The sequence below is a fragment of the Fundulus heteroclitus genome, unplaced genomic scaffold (genome assembly GCF_011125445.2).
Source record: "Fundulus heteroclitus isolate FHET01 unplaced genomic scaffold, MU-UCD_Fhet_4.1 scaffold_97, whole genome shotgun sequence".
Lineage (NCBI taxonomy): Eukaryota > Metazoa > Chordata > Actinopteri > Cyprinodontiformes > Fundulidae > Fundulus > Fundulus heteroclitus.
Window position 1 is genome coordinate 616173 of NW_023397439.1, and position 18627 is coordinate 634799.

At 42.4% G+C, this 18627-nt stretch overlaps 3 protein-coding genes across 6 annotated transcripts in view; 1 reads left to right on the forward strand and 2 right to left on the reverse strand.

Moving 5' to 3' along the window:
* On the reverse strand, positions 1-8406 carry rab9b (RAB9B, member RAS oncogene family). Of its 2 annotated transcripts, none has more exons than XM_021315532.2 (2): positions 8321-8406; positions 1-1294 (listed from the first exon to the last, which is right to left on the reverse strand). In XM_021315532.2, exon 2 carries the CDS (start codon positions 1245-1247, stop codon positions 639-641), a length of 609 nt encoding a protein of 202 aa, XP_021171207.1. In that variant the 5' UTR covers positions 1248-1294; positions 8321-8406; the 3' UTR covers positions 1-638. The 2 variants fall into 2 exon arrangements, with proteins under 2 accessions (XP_021171207.1, XP_012716523.1); XM_012861069.3 differs by lacking the exon at positions 8321-8406 and adding an exon at positions 3775-3876.
* On the forward strand, positions 7999-16851 carry fut11 (fucosyltransferase 11 (alpha (1,3) fucosyltransferase)). Its single transcript, XM_012860799.3, has 5 exons — positions 7999-8098; positions 8331-8654; positions 11183-11563; positions 13833-14455; positions 14634-16851. The coding sequence occupies exons 2-5, from the start codon at positions 8331-8333 to the stop codon at positions 14782-14784; spliced, it is 1479 nt and encodes a 492-aa protein (XP_012716253.2). The 5' UTR covers positions 7999-8098; the 3' UTR covers positions 14785-16851.
* Positions 16756-18627, reverse strand: part of znf185 (zinc finger protein 185 with LIM domain) — a 20388-nt gene continuing 18516 nt past the window's right edge. For all 3 annotated transcript variants that reach the window (XM_036134970.1, XM_021313306.2, XM_036134971.1), the window contains one exon: positions 16756-17293. In XM_036134970.1, the coding sequence (XP_035990863.1) occupies positions 17195-17293 (99 nt within the window). In that variant the 3' untranslated portion in view covers positions 16756-17194. The remainder of the gene's footprint in view (positions 17294-18627) is intronic.

The following is an 18627-nucleotide window of genomic DNA, read 5'->3' on the forward strand; positions in this document are numbered from 1 at the left end:
TATAGATATAGATAGATAGATAGATAGTAAGGATGACAAAAACCTTTTTGCCTCCTTTCAGGCAGCTGGCCAGAAGTGCTAAGCAACAAGTGGGGGAGGGGCAGCTCTACCCTATACAGCAAAAAAGAAAACGCCGGCACTTTCTCTTGCATCACTTTAGAGGAAATTTTTAACGTTATTTTTAACGTAATGCTTACCTCGATGCCAACAACCAACCCATGCCTGATCACGTCAGGGGCAGAAAATAGAGCAACTAGATTCCAGCGTGTGCTTGTGAGACAACTGACACACTTTGTCTTCCACTATATGAGACGATTTAAAAAAAAAAAAAAAAAAAGTACTTCATTCCGTTATTTGATACGACCCTCGCATATAAGCAGAAAAAAGATGGAATATCTTGGGAGATAGCGCTGGAAAGCGGGCAAAGCAGAGGAGGGGAGCGCGCCTGTCGCAGAACGCCTGTACCTTCAGAGGAGCAACGACTCGGCTCACGAGACAGCAGCTGAAATCCCTGACACCGCCCTCCTCACAGCAGCTCTAGCTCCTTACAGGATGCTGTACCTTCAAACCTACAGTGCACCTGTTGTCAGAACTAACAGGCAAGTTTCAGCCAGACAGTTCGGTACCCCCCTGCGCTATCAGCAGCAGGACCCGCGCGAGGCTTTGCGGTTGCCGTGAAGATCAATAGTGCTGCCTAGCAGTGCGTGACCGATCTGGTCCTCGGCGGCCAGAACCACCCTGACGGCCGCCTCGAACGCGGCCGCGACGTTGGTGTCGTCTTTGGCGCTGGTCTCAAAGTACGGGCAGCAGCCGTTCTCCTCGCACCAGGCCCGCGCCTCGTCCTCCCCGACCTCCCGCCGCTCCATGTCGACCTTGTTGCCCAGCACCACGAACGGGAAGCGCTCCGGCTCTTTGACGTCGGAGTAGAACATGAACTCCTTCTTCCAGCAGCTGAGGTTCAGGAAGCTCTGCAGGTCGTCGACGGCGAACGTGAGCAGGCAGCAGTCGGCGCCGCGGTAGAACGGGGTGCGGAGCGACTTGAAGCGCTCCTGACCCGCCGTGTCCCAGATCTGGAGGGTGACCAGGCGGCCGTCCACGTCCAAGTCTCGGTTGAGGAACTCCACGCCGATGGTGTGGAAGGACTGCGAGTCGAAGCGGTCGGTGACGTAGCGGTTCATCAGAGAGGACTTGCCTACGCCCCCGTCTCCCAGCAGGATCACTTTCAGGAGCACGTTATTCCTACTCATCGTGTTTCCGCCCACCTTTTTAGGCCTCTCCGGTGGGTTTCAGGCCTCTGCGGCGGGAGGGAGATCAGTGTCAACCCAGGAAGAAGGGGGGGAAAAAAAGAGCGAAAATGAATAATCGTGTAATACATTTCATCTTTGACAATAAATGTGGAGCTACAAAAGGTTAAAAACTGCTGCAAAAACAAGAAATGTGTGTAATTTAAGATAAAAGCAAACGTGTACTGTGATCATTTGCAAATAAAGAGCAATCCGTGTGTGTAAAAGATGTTTTACAAAACGGACACGTTATATGGGGGAACAAATATTGATATTTCATCAACAGATTTTCCCCCTTCATTCCCACACATGATGACAATCCCCACGCAGAAGAAGCTTCCTCTGCTAACTAATCGTTAAACGCGCAGGCAAAACCGAAAGTGTGTGGATCAGATTACATTCATGCTGAAGTCTGCATGAGGCCTTTTTTTTTCTTTTTTTTTTTAACGCTCTCAGATGCTCAACGAATCCTCCAACGCCTGCTGTGTGGATGGAAAGTTGCGTCGTCTGAATCGTCCTCAGATTCATGCATTTCCTCTGTGATTAAATGGAGACCTTCCTCAAAAAAAAAAAAAAACTCATCACCTCATCAATCATGACACATTGTAGCTTTATAAAACAGTTAATATCATTTGCATGCTGCATGGAAATGTAAAAGTCTCAGCAACAACACATCAAAGGCGTTTAAAAGCAACATTTAGTTACACTCATGACTGAAAATACTTTTATTATTATTATTTCCAGCTCAAACTCTTCAAATTTCAAATTGCCAACAGGCTGAATATCCAGTCTCTTTGGTAGTGTAGGGGTATAAGCGTAATTAGAGCGTCATTTAATTAGTTTTTGTCATCCTGGAGGCGGTACTTTATACATAAAATGTGTATTAGGTCTTTCTTTCCCTTTTATTTTGGCACATGTGTAATGAACTAGGGGTGGGCGATGTGGACTTTAAATTTTATCACAATATATTGTGGTAATGTTGTGATAACGATAAAAGTGATGATAAAAGACCACTTACAGCTTCTTGCAGTCTTTTTCGGGTAACTGTGTGGCTGTGACTGCATGTCAATTATAGTGCAATAAGCACAAATACTGTCCTTAAAAAAAAAATTATGTAAAATATATTGAAACAAAAGTCTAAATTTGTTTCATCAGGACTGTAGTTACATAAGAAGTGGGATTTTTATTACCAAACTGCACACAGTAACTGTATTCAAATATATTTCACAATTTATTGATGTTCTCAATAAACTAACAGTGGGGAAAATAGCAAAAATAACAATCCTGACCACACTAGCACTTTTGGGGTTTTTTTAGACGCCACTAGTTGGAATTTCTGGTCGTCAAATTCTTATCGTGATAAGAAATGTTCACGCTAATGGTAAAACGATATGATAAAAAGGCCCAGCACTATAATAAATGCCCAAATATAATGCTAAAGAAAGAAAACCACAACTGCTATATTGTAATTTATAACCAGATCTCAGTGTGCACCAGCTCTTACATTAATTAAGGTTAAATAGATCACCTAAAATTATTCAAGGGGTAACAAATTGAAGAAATCTGCGCATTTATAAGACTCAATTATTGAAGAAAAATATGGCTGCCATGCTCAGATGTCTGCTACCATACAAACTTGGAAATCCCTGCACAGATTTTTGACAGTTTTGACCCTGTTTCATCCCACACTTAAAACACATTCAGAGAAAACTTTAAGGCTGCAAACTGTAGATTTTAACACGTGTGACTGTTTCATGTCGATATTTCAAGGAAAACACCGAACCTGACATGAAACTTTTCTGGGGGTCTGAAAATCTGTGTAATGGTTAACCAGTTAACAGGAGGACAGAGGGGTGAGGGACCGACATGTATGCAGCTTAGCTATTTTGTTGTTTTCATTACACGGAACAGAAACATGAAAGTCGACCTATGAAGACATTCTGCAGGGGGAAACGAACAGGTTTCAGGGACCGATAGGGACATAGAAACATCCCTTTAGTTTTAGACCGACAGATTTAAGCCGCTGCATCCCTTCCAACAGAAGCCAGAACCTGGCTGACGGCAGCTCGCTTTGCGCAAGCCTCAAACAAACATGTTTGACATGTTTAAGCCTGTTTACTTTGACTGAAGGCAACGCGCACACACATACACACACACAAAAAACGAAAAACTCCGCCTGAAGACTTTTTAGACCAAGTTGTACAGTTAGTACAGCTGTCCACGACGCAGAAGTTAACAAGGAACCGAAACAAGCAGCTGACTTTTAAAAGCCGGGACAATGAAGCGGAGAGCCGCGGCTGGGAAGCTGCTAGCGGACGGCTAGTCTCACGGCTTGTTGACGTCCTGCTGCTGGTCAAGCTAACCGCTAGCCTCCGTGTGCCGGTAACCCAGCAGCTCGCAGCTGTTATAGAAACCTGGAAATGAGCGCAAAGCAAGTGTGGCGTTGCTGTGGTAACGGAGGAGGCGAGCGCTCACGCGCTTTATCACTCACCTTAATTCTGATAAATAACAGCGCGAGAGCTGCCCTGCTCTCCTGCATCTGACCGAGACCGAGTGTCGTGACGTGCCCAGTGGCGTTAAAGAGCCGCGGGATCCGGGGTCCTAGAGCCCGCAATTTTCCCCCCAAAAAAAAAAAATTTTTATTGATTGATTTATTATGTCAAACAAGGTTTTTGTGTAATATAAAGTAATATCACGATTTTATTTTATTTGCACTGTGTTCACATACAGATAACAGAAAAGCACATTGCAAAAGACGAGTGTAATAATTAATGTGCAACTAGCAGCTACTAACATGCTTGCAGCTGTAATAGTCTGCTGACATCAACAGTAACAGCCGGCAAAACAGCTTCTGGCGATGTCTACAATGCTCACAAAACCTCTTTTCTGGCATTTTGGCACAGTGCTGATACAAATTTTCGTTACCTGTGGAATTCTACTTAGTAAGCAAACCTCTTAAAGTGCTTAAAACGTTGATCTGCAGACTTTTAGAAGACACCTGGTTGTCATCTAAATGCATGTTCAGCAAAAATAGGCAAAAGCAGAATGCGTCATGTGAAGCAGATACATACATCTGCAGGCTGCAAAGGCGGCATTCTTCAATCAACTGAAACCAAGTCAAGCGCACCAGAATAACAGGAGGAGAAGGAGGTTTGCCGGGCTGCATTCCTAAAAAAACATGATTGCCTGCAAAACAAATGGAGACTCCTCGGTGACATGACCATGCACGACTTTTAACGACACAGTCACCAAAGCTCACCGACGGTGTGATCGTTAAAAGTAGCAAGAACAGATCTGCTCAGACAGACAATAAGATGGGGGGGGGGGGGGGGGGGGGGGGTTAGGAGGGACTAACCAAAGGATCTCAAAGGTATAAAAGATTAAACATCTGGATATTATGCTCTGGCTCGATCACTTTGTCTGAAATTTGATTTGATTCATGGTGACATAGTTGTTAGCACATATCTAACAGCAAGAAGGTTGTGGGTTTAAATCTAAGTTATATGTGTGTTTTATGCGGGGTCCATTGGTTGTTATGAAATAGATGAGCATGTCACTGTGTTATTAAGGAGGGGACCCCCTACGTCTTGTACAAAGTCTACCAGGATAAGATCAAGCCTCCTGTGATCTTGAACAGGATTAAGGGAACGTGGAGAACAGATGGTTAGACTTTCGCAAACACTCTAAACAGCATTTTGTTGGCAGGAGAGAAAAAATTTTTTTACGGCAGATGGATTAAAGTGTAAAAATAAATTGAGTATTTATTCATATAGCACCTTTCAAGGCAGCTCAAAGTCCTTTACAAAACAATTACAAGCACTGAACGATTCAAATAAGAAGCACTGAATCATTTTCCTGTGTTCCTGCTAAACAAAATAACTAAAAGGTCTACGCCACAAAAGGCTGCAAAAGCTCCAACGTGAGGAAAAAACAAAACACACAAGTTAAACAGGTTAAATAGATTAAATATGTTAATTTTTTAGCTCAGTTAACCCTGGAATACCATATCAGAATGTCCCAGGTGGGAGACATTGTAACAGGAACTATAAGGTTGCAGCTTTGCCCTGCTCAGAAAAACTGGGCAGTAAATCATTGGTAAAACATCTCCTGGTTTGTTGAGTCTCGAGCCTCCAATCGCAGCATTCAGATGGTCGGGCGAAAATGCAATATGCTAACAAGTCAATTTGGGAAAGAATCTGTGAGGAGTGATTTCAACACCTTGAAGCCATCAGAAATTAGAACGGCTTGCATATAAAGTGAACAGTGAGTACATTTCTGTGTTTTGCTAAAAACAAATTGGTAAACAAGCATTGAATGATTGTGTTTTCTAATTACAGAGGGAGTTGCTGATGTGATTTGGGCTTTATGTTTTTTTTATATAAGATTGAAGACTGTAAAATAAGTTTAAAAGTAACAACAAGCCACTGTTGAGCACCTGAAACTGGACAAATACGCCCTAAATTCACGGTTTCGATTAGCAGCCCATATCCAGAATTTTTATTAAGCTGCACTCACTCCTTGTTTTAACAAGGTCAATAAAAAGTATTTATTTTATTTTTTGCTATTCTTTTTTTTGCCCTACTTTAAATGTTCTCACTTTTGCAATGTTTCCTTGGTGAAATCTCGAACTCAACGAAGGCTGCAAGCTTCATCAGTTCATTAATTTCCTGCCACCCTTTGATCTTTGGGCCAACTGTAGAAATGGGTGTTTGTTTTTAATTTGTACCTTTAAAAACACTCTAGCAAAATTCCAAATGTCTATATTTGGGTGTGATTTCTTGCAGATAAAACCTGAGATTCTGTTTTAATACCAAATTCTGCCAGTTTGTAATAATATCTGTCTCGTATGAAAGATTCCAAATGTTCAGCAATGACAAATTGGTTTTGTTGTAACATTACATATGGGATCCCACATGGTTATGTAGTAGGATGTAGGTTGTTTTTTGAATATCAAGGTCATTGGTAATTTGTCACAGTTGTAAAAATGAGCCCTTTTTCATTCTGTAATTTTTTTGACTGTTGATCCATTTATGTTTTGTTCTGCCAGTCTCTTGCAGCACTAACTTAATATGGTGTGCAATTTAAACTCAAATGTTTGTGTGGATCGATTTAAAACAAAATTCAAGTGGCGGTAACTTCATCACATTGGCTTGATAACTTATTTTTCTCCAACTTGAGTTAAGGCTTTCAAGTTCCCTCCCTGCTCACTTAACATTCCTCGACAAGTTCAGACTGTGTGTTAGAGGACTAGAAGGCTGGACAAATAACATAGAAAGGATATTTTCAAGGTGAGTGCCATTTCATTTACAAATACATTGCACTGAAGCAATGAATTGAGTTCATAATACTTAAAAAGTTAATTTAAACAATCCATAAAACATTGTTGGAACAACTAAATTTTTTGAATAATCAATTTAAAAACGTGTTTATAATTATGGTAATTAAGTTCATAATTCTTAAAATTCATTTTATATAAAGTGGAAAAACTAGTTGGGACAACATGATTAATATAAGCATTCAACTTAAAAACATACATTGATGCTACCAATTATTAAGTGAGTGGTAGTTAAAAATATTCTGGTCATAGAGGAAAAGCTAATTTACCTAACTTAATGTTGTTTCTTGATTGAATCTAATTTCATTAGAAGTTGTCATAACTCAAAAAGACTGATGCCAACTGTTTTCGGTTGATCTAAAACATTTGTTTTTAGAGTGTAGGAACTGAATTTAAAACAATCAAGAGGACGGGTTTATGGGAAAGGAGATGAGAATATTCAGTGCACAAATTCAAGTTGTTACAGAAACTGTAACTGAAAGAGTGTATGATGTAGATTATGTAAAGTAAATGTAGAACTTAATGTTGCACATGACTCTGCAAGTGGTGAGAAAATCATACAAAAAAAATAGAAATCCAATTTCATCATCCAAAAAATAGCAACACAAATTACCAACAAAGCAAACAATTGTGCTCTTCAAAATTATTTACTCGTTGATGCAAATGCCCCTTACGGAAGAGTATTGCTGTTACTTGAGAAATTACATTTTTGAAAACTATCATGCTATAACAAGATAATTATGTTGTACAAATGTGATAATTATATTGTATAAACGTGATAACTATATTGTAGCCCCTGGTGTTTTTGGGATTAGTTGATTTGCCAGTGGTCCAAACAATGCTTAAGATTGAAAACAACACTCTTCCAAACTGTGTGTAAGCGTTGTACAAGACAAGATATGCACAGACTTTTAAGGAGCTCGGTGTCTAGAAAAGTAAAAAAAATTTTAACTAATCTTAAAAGAAGATGTTCCTCTGTGGAGGCTAATTTGTGGAATTCCTTTAATAATTGTTAAATGTGTCTTGTTGTTTATTTAGTCACACTTTATGTTAATGACTTTGTTAAATGGACCCTGAGCAAATAATAATAATAAAAAGTTTAATCTATAGAATTTGTTTAAAAAAAAAAACACACACACACACATCATATTTACAATTCCAAATATTTAGGACAGGACCTGTAACAGTTTGCTTGAAAATAGATAAATTGCTCCCATGTCATAAAATTTTCCTGTTCTACAAAATTGTTCTGTGACATATAGGATGTCTAGTAATTTGGCGTTAAAATTATACCCCTCAAAGAACCCGCTCATCAAGCTCAACTGGCTCTTTTTGCTGCTGATTTGACGTTGCAATTCTACCATGTGACCCTAGGTGGCGCCAGATTAATGTAACGCTAGAAGATGAACTTGTAAACCGCAGAGGAAGAGTCTGTTGTTACTGATGTTGGAGAGTAAACCGTTATCAGGGTCCAACGGAGGTAAAGTCTACAGTTAATACAAGTAAATATTTTATCTTTTAGTCATTTAAATTGCTTTTTATATGTTTCATAGAGATATCAGTAAGAACGGCGTTATTTCTTCGCCATAGCTGCTGAAATGGGAGGTTTAGCCCCATTGTAACTGTTTACTTTGTTAAGAGTTCATAACTCGTGAAGCCTTCTAGTAAACGTGGAGACGGAGGAAGTGATGGTTGCTCTAACCGGTTCACAGATGGCAGGTAGGAGGAGGCTGCTGCCCTGTGTGGGTCTGGGGCTGCTCGCTGTCCTCTGCTGGGTGTGGGTCTCCTTCGCCTCCCTCTCCGGAGACCAGCTTCACCTGGAGGACCGGGGAGCCTTTCTGCCGCAGAGCGCTTTGTCGGACATGGAGTTCGCCTCCGTGGCCTCATACCGAGGGCCGGGGAACAGCGACCGCCGCAGCAACAGGGAGCTGCCCATTCTCCTGTGGTGGAGCGGAGGGCTGTTCCCCCATTTCCCAGGGGACACTGAACGCATCGACTGCGCCACGTCCTCCTGCCTGGTGACGAGCAATCGCAAGGTACCAGAGATCCCAACCGAGGTTCACCTCAAAGCTTTGATAGATGGAAGGAATATACGGTGTTATTATTAATATTAAAGCCCTATGACGTTGTAACAGCGTGTGACATTGCCTAAACTTCATTGTATTTTATTACCATTATGTAATAGACCAACACAAAGTAGATCACCACTTGGATGTTCTGGGGGGGGGACCCAAGTAGAATCTGAAAAGTGTGGCGTGCCTTTGTTTTTACTCTACATGACCACTTTCCATGAAACCCAGTGGGACCATTTGCTTTCAGGTGTCAGTAAAGTCAGTAAATAGTGTCTACCTGTTCAAATGCAGGTCAACCCCAAAGGTTCGGTTAGAGAACGTTGGCGATCAAACAGCAGCCTAGAGGCCAAGGAACACGGCAGACAGGTCCGGGATTAAACTGCAGAGTAGTTGTTGTTAGTTTCCACGTGTCGTGTCATGGCATTTCAGTCTAGGGCTGAACCATTTTGGAAAATAATCTAATTGTTTTTGATTATTTTTATCTTAATATTGCGATTTAATGCAATTATTTTTTTTCTGTTTAATTTATCATGTCTTTTTAAACATATAAAAACAACAAATCAATCTGTTTCATCGCTGTGTAGATCAGGTGCTAAAAGAGCCGCTGCGTCTCAACTCGGAGCAGAAATGATTGCGTTCTGACTACGATATATGTCAACCAAAATTGCGATTTGATTTTGACTTTTCTTTGCATTAACCACAAGCAACAAAAATGGCCCCTTGATAAAGATGTTTGTAAACAAGGACTATTTAAGACAAGAACTTTTAATGTTTTTATTAAGCAGAATATTATTCAAGAGAACAGCTTTTAATTGATTTGGACATCAATCCTTGTTGAACATAAAGTGCAACCAACAAGCAAGTCTGTGTATTAAGCTGATTGACCAGTGTTTAATGCTATGGTGAGATTCCTGAACGTTTCTGGTAAAACAGTTTGATTATACAAACTCTAAAACAAGTAATAAAATTAGCTGATCTCACTGTTGCAACTCTCTTCCCTTCCATGTGGAGGTAAACCCACTTTAAACACATTACCCACACCTGAAGGACATCTGATTCACTAATTGTTACATAGCCAAAAATGGCAGACGATTTTGGAAATTGTGTTGTTTTTTTTTAATTGCGATTATATTGCAAATGCGATTCATTTTGCAGCCCTATTTAAGACATACTGTAGTGAGATGCTGGTTGCCTACATGTGCCACGGCAGGTTTGCTGACCTCAAGACAATATCCTAATTACCTGATTGATTTTATGAAATACAGATTCAGTGAGCGTATGTGTAGAATGGGTGCCAAATCACCATTGCAAATCCCCTCTGTGGGCCAGCTCCCCAACTGTTCCCCTCTTGCCCCACCTGCGCCCACACCAGTACAGTGCCCTCCAAGGACAGGGATCCCCCAAAAACACTAGGAGGGATTCCTAGCCCGCCAAGTGAATCCATCCCCAGCAGCCCAGGACCCAGAGATCTACTGGACGAGGCACCATGCAGGCCGCAGAAGCTGCACCCAGCCTCCACCCCTGCTGTCCACCCAGACATGACCCACGCGAAGACATTTAAAGCATAGTTGGGTTATAAAACAATATCTAATTCTTTGAATGTCGCAACGATAGGCGTTCTGTCCATTATCCGAAGATGCAAAGAGCACAACAGCTGACCTCCAGAGACACGGTGGTCCGGCAAAGAGAGAGTTAATCAGGGTAGCGTGGCGGGAACTCTGGAGGGGGCTGCTAAGATCAGGCGTGAGCGTCTGCTGACAGGACAACTGTTTGTCTTGCACTAACAAATCTGCCGATTACAGAGGAGTGACTTGAAGAAAGCCAATATTGAAAAAAAGCCTTTTGACTCTGGTGTGAAGTTTGCAATAAGCCACGTTGAGGACACAGCAAATATTTGCAAGAATGTGCTCTGGTCAGAGGAGACGAAATATAAACCCTTTAACCCTACAGACGAAATGCCATTCGGAGCAAAAAGTCGAACACACATTTCCCACTGTGACGCTAAGTGGTGTTTTTTTTTTTCTTCAGTTGAGGCAGGGAAGCCGGTCAGAGGGGGCGAAAAGACGGATGGCGCTAAATATACACGACCTCCCAGGAAAACAAATGTTAGAGCGGCCTAGTCAAAGTCTAGCTCCTAAACCCAATAGAGAATTTGTGGCAAGACTTTAAAACTGATGTTCACAGACTCTCTCCGTTCAGTCTGACTGAATGGGAGATATTTTGGAAAGGAACGAAAGAGCAAAGGGTTTAGTTTATACATGTGCAAACCTGACAGAGACAGTTTTCAAAACTCTACAGAATATTCCTTCCGCTTCAGAAATGTGCGGGTCTCTGTCAAGAAATCTTAAGGAAGTACGTCAACGTCTTTTGGCTTTAAAGTGACAAAATTAGCAAAAGTTCAAGGCTATAAACTTGTGTAAGACACTCTGTATATATTACACACATTAATAATAATCACTGCTCTGTCTGATCTCGACTCGGCCCTGAAAAAGGTCCAGCTGTACAAGAGGACGGCATCCATCATCTTCTACGGGACGGACTTCAGGGCGTATGAGGCGCCGCTGCCCCGCCTGCGCCACCAGACCTGGGCTCTTTTCCACGAGGAGTCGCCCATGAACAACTACATCCTCTCCCACGCACCGGGAATCCGGCTGTTTAATTACACGGCCACGTTTCGCAGGGAGTCCGACTACCCGCTGACCCTGCAGTGGCTGCCCTCCCTGGAGTACCTGCTGGAGCCCGTGGCTGTGCCTCTGGAGGAGAAAAGGCGCCTCAGGGGGCAGGGCTTGGCCCCCGTGCTTTACATGCAGTCCCACTGTGACGTGCCGTCGGACAGAGACCGATATATCCGCGAGCTCATGAAGTACATTCAGGTACGGGGCTTTTTTTTTTTTTTTTTTTTTTTTTTGCGTGCAAGTTGATAGGCCGTGTAGGTGTGGAGAAGTCGTTTACAAATGTTTTATTACATTTTGATGTTGTGCAATTCCTTTTAGCTCCTTGCTGAGAAGGTTTTTGATGAAGTGCATATGGTTGACCAGAAAATAGTTAGTTACGTTAGCCCCCTCATGCACAATTTTCCATCCAGGAACAGAAAGGTTTTACACTATAACATCTGCAGGCGGTTTATGGGACAAACATCACAGTAACTCCAGCGCCTGTTGCCAGGCAGATCTTTCCCTGTTGCCGCTGCGGTTAGGAGCGTCCTGACAGACGTGTGATAAAGTGTCGGGTATTGAACAGATTTTTGTTTTCAAGCTGTTTTATTGAAACGCATTTAATCCACGCACGTATCAGTGATCTAACACAGTCAGTGAGACCTACTATATTCTCTACAGGAGGGGTTCCCAAACTTTTCAACCTGCGACCTGCGATAACAGTGCCAGAGACTGGCGAGCCCGTTTTGGCAAGGGGGATTTTTTTTTTGATGAGAATAAAGTCAGAAAGTTACCAGAATAAAGTAACATTTTTTGTGGGAACTGTCGCAAAACAGTGCAGCATTCCCCCCTGCGTTTAAATGAGAAACGTGAAGCATCTTGTAAAGTTGTGCTTTAATGTCAGTTTCACAAATGAGAAAATGCTAAATCTTTTGAGCACATCAGCATCCCCCAGGGCAGGTGACTGCAACCTGTGGCTCTTCGGACCTTCCACAGTGGCTCTTAATAACTTTGGCTACAAATTCTATTTTTATTATGGTATTTAAATGTAGTAATGATAATAAATCCAGGTTTTAGCTATTTTTTCTTGTAATAATTGCTTTTAATTTTCACAACAGAATGATGCTAAAACTGCCAGTAATATTTAATTTTAAATCAATATTTTTTTCATTATGTTGGAATCTATGTTGTTTTTTTTACATCATTATCCACAAATATCAACATCCTGTCCATCCTCTTTTGTCAAACCTCAAAATAGACATAAAAGGGTGTTTCTTTAACGATGACAACGTATTTCCTACAGTAGATCTTACAACATTTGTGGCTCAGAACGAGTTTAATTCAGGTGGACTGTAGGCAAAATGGCTCTTTAGACTGTAATGTTGCAGACCCCCTGCCCCAGGGGGTCCCGCCCCCCTCTTTGGGAACCCCTTCTCTACAGTTTGGTGGAAAACATTTGTTCATCTGTGGCTGCCGGCTTCTAAACAGGGGAGGACGTTTAAACCTGCATGTTAAAGGTCAATTGAGACGGCTGTCACGGTTTTTCTCATCTTCCTCGGTCATTAAGGACCTGTTTCTAAACGCAGAGCTCCTGTGCTGTCTGGAAACGTCTGGAGGTAGTGGAACTGGATTTGTGTTTTCCAGCTCTGAATAGGTCTGGAAGAAAGAAAACAGAGTACAAGAGTTTCCTTTTCTGTAAAATCCATCCATCCATCCATCCTACTCCCATTCTGTGGCTTTATTCAGGTTCCACTAGGGCTGGGTGATATGGATCAAAAAATAAATCTCAGATTTTATCATACCAAATCCGATTAATCGATTCTTTTCCTCCTTTTTGTTTCATAAAAAGAAATGAAAGAAATTATTTTAAAACCTTGCTTTTTATGTCAATCATTTCATCAGGGAGTTGACCTGAATTCAAAGTGCAACTAAAAACAAGCTGTGAAATATGCTTGTAAAACAAGATGGCAGCCGTGCCATTATAAACAATGAAAATATAACAAAACATTTGCTGCTAGTGGTATTACACATTGAGCTAAGAACAGGCTTCACTGCACTTGTGAACTTCAAACTAAGTTAAAAAAATAAAACATGTAAAAAAAAAAAATTAAAAAAGGAAAATATGTAAATGAAGTACCTCGTATTATGGTAAAAAAAAAGTTTCCACTTAACAATATTTTGACAATATATTTGCCTAAACATATATCCAGCATCACATGCTGTTCTCTTCATGGAAACCCAATGAGTGTATTGGCAAAATAAAATCCAGATTTTCCAAAAATGAAATCTTAAAGAATTGTAAATTCGAATTAATCGATTAAATCGATTTATCGCCCAGCCCTAGGTTCCACACATTAAGCTTGAGCCCTTTATAAATATCTGGCCTAAATATGTGAAATGTGGGATGCAAGTGACTTAAGAACTGTGGAAAACTATGAAAAAGGTATAAAAAAAATCTCCTCAGTACATCTCTTCTCCTTGTCTTTAGGTGGATTCTTATGGGAAGTGCTTGAACAACAAAGCCCTACCGGAGCACCTGGAGGACACGGCCACCGCCACCGGCGAGGAGCCCGGATTTATGAACTTCGTGGCACGCTACAAGTTCCACCTGGCCCTGGAGAACGGCGTGTGTCCGGATTACATGACCGAGAAGCTCTGGCGGCCCCTCCATCAGGGCTGCGTCCCCGTCTACCGAGGCTCGGCGGTGGTGGCCGACTGGATGCCCAACGACCACTCTGTGGTCATCGTCGACGACTTCCCCTCACCCAGAGCTCTGGCCGACTTCCTCAAGCGTCTGGACGAGAACGACGACGAATACGTCCGCTATTTGGAGTTCAAGGACCCCAGAAAGATTACCAACACTCGTCTGCTGGAGGGCTTGGAGACCCGCGAGTGGGGAGTGAACGACATGAGTAAGCCCAACTACCTAAACGGGTTCGAGTGTTACGTGTGCGAGCAGGAGAACGCCCGGCTGGCTGCAGAGAGGGCGCACAGGAAAGCCCCGGAGAGAAAGCCTCCCCCTCAGCCGAAAATGGCCGCCAACTCCCACATGGGCTGCCCACTGCCCAGCCCGGGGTACGGAGACGTCAAAGACCTGCCTGCAGACGACGGGTGAGTCCGAGCTAAATCGTGCACGGTGCCAGGTGCGAATACCGCCTACTCTCTCAACCTTTATGTGAATAACAATACCCCCGGGGTGGGTGGGGGGGGGGGGGAAATTGCTCCGTTTTATTGTCTAATTAAACCGTCCTCTGAAATGAGCCTAATCTGTTTGCATATCTGTCTGCAGATGGTTGCAAATATGGCCTCAGGATTACTGGCAGAGCCTGGACCAGGCTGAGGGGCTGGAGTCCCTGATAAGACACAACGAGTCGGACCCGTCTCTGCTGTGGAAGCACATCCAGAACATCGCTGTGAGCAGAGCCAGAGGAAAACACTGACACAGGCGGTGAAACAAACGGAGCCTGGAGCCCGTCCAGGACCACCGGGCGCCCCGTGTCACGCCTCCCCCTGCGTTTAAGCCAGCGGTCGACTGTTAAGTCTCACGACCGAGCCGGATCCCCTTCACATTTATGGATCACGGTGTTGTGAGAAAAGTATTAAGACCCTTGAAGCTTGTTAAGATTTTAGTCACATTACAACAAAAACCTTAATTATCAGGATGTTACGTGATAGAGCAAGATGAAGAGTGGCAGAGTTTTGAAGTGGAAGGAGAAAGATAAACCGATTGCAACATTTTTACAAATGAAAGTCTGAAAAATGTGGCAAGGATATGTATTCAGCCCCCGTTAAATGAATCCTCCTCAGAACCGCCTTTTACCCCGGCTTCAGGTCATGTGAGGCCGGTCTACCAACTTTGCACGTGTAGAGGCTGATCTTTTTTTAACCGTGTTCTGCCTTGAAGAGATCTGAAGTTTGTAGCGGATGGATAATCCGTGATTTCCAAGGCTTGCCAAAGATCCTTGATTTGGACTCAGATCTGGACTTTGAAGCCTCTAACAAGGTCGGCCCTCATGTTTTAGATGTTCCCCCCCCGTTAATCTCACCTGAACTGAATGAACAGTTCATTAGCATGCTTCTTAAGAGCTCAGTGCGCCTAGAAAGCGATTCAACCAGTTGACGAGCGGCGTTGGAGCAGGAACACGTCTGAAACACGGAGGACGACAACCCCTTGAGAGCCGGAGTTCAAACAGCTTTTAGCCACTCCTGCTGTGTATTTTGCTCCATCTATCTCTGAGACGCTTCCCTGTTAAAGTAAAGCGTCTCAGCATGATGCTGTCAACATCTCCGTGTGGATGTCACGGTCAAGGCGATGTACGCTGCGAGTCGTCGTCCACACATGGTGTTTTAAGAAAAGTATTTTGTACACGGCTCAGCGCAAACTACCAACAGGAGTTTTATGGCTTTCCTTTATAGTCATTTTAATTTTCTTTCCCATAAAAGGCCAGATTTGAGGAGCGCACCTTCCACCTGAGGTATGGATCTCTGCAGCTCCTCCAGAGTTACCACGGGACTCTCTCCTAGACTTTGGCTTTGCCCATCAAGCGGCTTGTAAAGGCAGTCGGTTGCACCGGATTTTGGAAAAAGGGTGGTTCAGCTATTTGTGCGCGTCGCCTTTTCACAGTTACGCTGCGTCGGTCTATCAAATAAAATCCCCGTATAACACATTGAAGCATGCGGTTGTGACGTGATAGAATAGGAACAGGTTCAAGGGTCGGAAACACTTTTTTTTTTTTTTTTTTCTTTTTCAAAGAAGTGGAGCGTATTTACATCACAACAGGTTTTCATTTTCTAACCAAAATGACACTTGTAGGGGGGGAAAGTTTGTGTTAGATGTTTGTCCAACCTTATGGACATTAGCGTATTTTCTCTGCTTTGAGTGCTAAGCATTAAATGTTATCTGTGCAGCTGGTGCAGAGAGGCAAATGCTCCTGGAAAGCTGCCGCCTTTTTTTTTTTTTTTTTTTTTTTCTCCTCTGGACTGGAGCCGAGCCAAAAGGACTTGTCCTGTGCACCCAAGGAGATCGGCCTAACTGTGTGTGAAGACCATCAAGGCAGCAGCCAGCGGACCGCGCGTGCTTCTTTAAAGTTAATCTGCAGGTGGCCGATGGCTATTAGCCAGAGACCCATTTATGCACTTGAAGTGACAGCGCGCAGGGGAAGACGCTACTTTGCAAAAGGAGTTTGAGAAATGAAGAAGCGCAACTTCGCAGGAGGAAATCTCTGCACCAGTGGTTGTTCTTCAAAGCCGAGCCACTCTGAATTCTGGAGATAAATACTTTATATTGTTGCCCAGACCTCCTTTTGGTCGCATCGCACTAAACTCCTCCTCGTGCAATAATTCTCATTCCTGCTCGACTGAGAACGTGTGTTTTCAAGCACGCCGTTTTTTGTAGAACATTTATACCAGGGTTTTTATAAATCATTTTATTTTGCTAGCAATGCATTGTACATTTCAACACACTATTTTCTATAAAGAAGAGTAAAATAAATGTTTTTTTTAACAAACTGAATCTCCGGTTGTTGAGTTTGTGTTCCAGCCCACCAGACATTGTGAGTCGGTACATTAAAAACATAAAACAAAAAAAAAACAAAAAAAAATATATATATATATAAAACACATCCTTCATCATAAACTGACACAAAAATACATATCACCCCCACAAATATGGACCGTTCACATGAAGCTATCATGCCGGCATTTTCCATTTTGTTTGATCACTTTAAAACGTTTTATTGCAAAGTAACAAAAAAAATCAGTGCAAACTTGAGACCAGTTCTCACTTATTATGCAAATGAACTCGAAAAGGAGGGGAGACGAGGATAAGGAGGCGATGAAAAGCTCCCAGGATTAAATGACGGCGGCGTAGCAGCTCTCGCAGTGGACCTTTTTGTTGTGCAGGAACATATTGTGGAGAAGGTCTCCCATAGGCCTGCTACACATATCACACTGCAGGGGGGGAAAAAAGAGAAGAATCTTGGGTAATGTCACAAGGAAAATTAGCTTTTTCTTACTCTTAAATAAATCCTCAACAGAGAATATAAACGGAGTTCTGCAAACTCCTTTAAGACTTTAATGTGTTGGCATGCAGCATCAAAAACGATTAACATAAACCTTTGTATCGCAATAAAAGCATTTGTTTTAAAAAAAAAAAGGGGGGGGAGGGGGTTTGGTAACCTGGTTAAATTTTTTGAACTTAATCTTTAATTGCAGAAGCATAATCCCACATCGACATTTCTTTTAAACCCAACCTTTAATTTGATCACATTTATCAAGTGAGGAAAAATGTAGAGAAGCGTTTTTTTTCTCTCACAACTTCAAAACTTGGTGCCCCAGCTCTTTAATCTTCTATAGCCTTTCACAGGACTGGAGCAAACAGACAGACGTGTTGGTCTGGCCCTATGTTGCTGAAGGATGTTATTTTAAAGAGGTCGTGATGCCCTGCACCAGGATTTACCAGGATCTTCTGGAAGATAAACAAGCCCGAAGCATAACAGACCCTCCGCCGTGCTTTACAGCAAACATTGGGTGCTTCTGAACAAAACTGTTGCTTGTTCTCTTCAGACCAAAAAGCATTAAGCATGCAAATGGCATGTTTAAAGCTGTAATGGTGGGATGGAGAAGGCTTCTTCTGGCAACCAGTTTGCATGTAAATGGCATCTAATGGTTGACCTGGACCACCCTGTGCTGCAGCCTAGTCAATTATAGCGCCAATTCACGATACATGTCATCTCAAGGCACTTTCCAAAGTCAAATAGAATCAGATTATTCAGATTGATCAAAAAGTTTCCCATCTAAGGAAACCGAGCAGATTGCATCAAGTTCATCTGCATTGTCCATGGCTTTGCAGCAATCCCTCATACTGAGCATGAGGGATTGCTGAAGCAACAGTGGAGAGGAAAACCCCCCTATAACGGGAAGGAATAACCTCCAGCCTAGTGGGCAACCGCCAATAATGAAACCCTGTGTGCGTTTATACCCCCATAGAGCCATAGATTACTCACTAAATGATGAAAGATGCAAAGATAGGCTTAGAAAAGTAAAGCAGAACTTCATGTGAATCTGGAATGGGCAATATTGACTTTCAATTTGATCACAATTTATTGTGCTACTATTGTGATAACGATAAAAGGGATGATAAAATACTGTTACAGCTTCTTGCAGTATTTGTTAGGTAACTGTGTGGCATTGACTGCATGTCAATTATAGCCCAGTAAACAAATACTGCCCTTAAAAAAACACATTTAATAAATGCATAACATAATAAAACTAAATCAGAAATA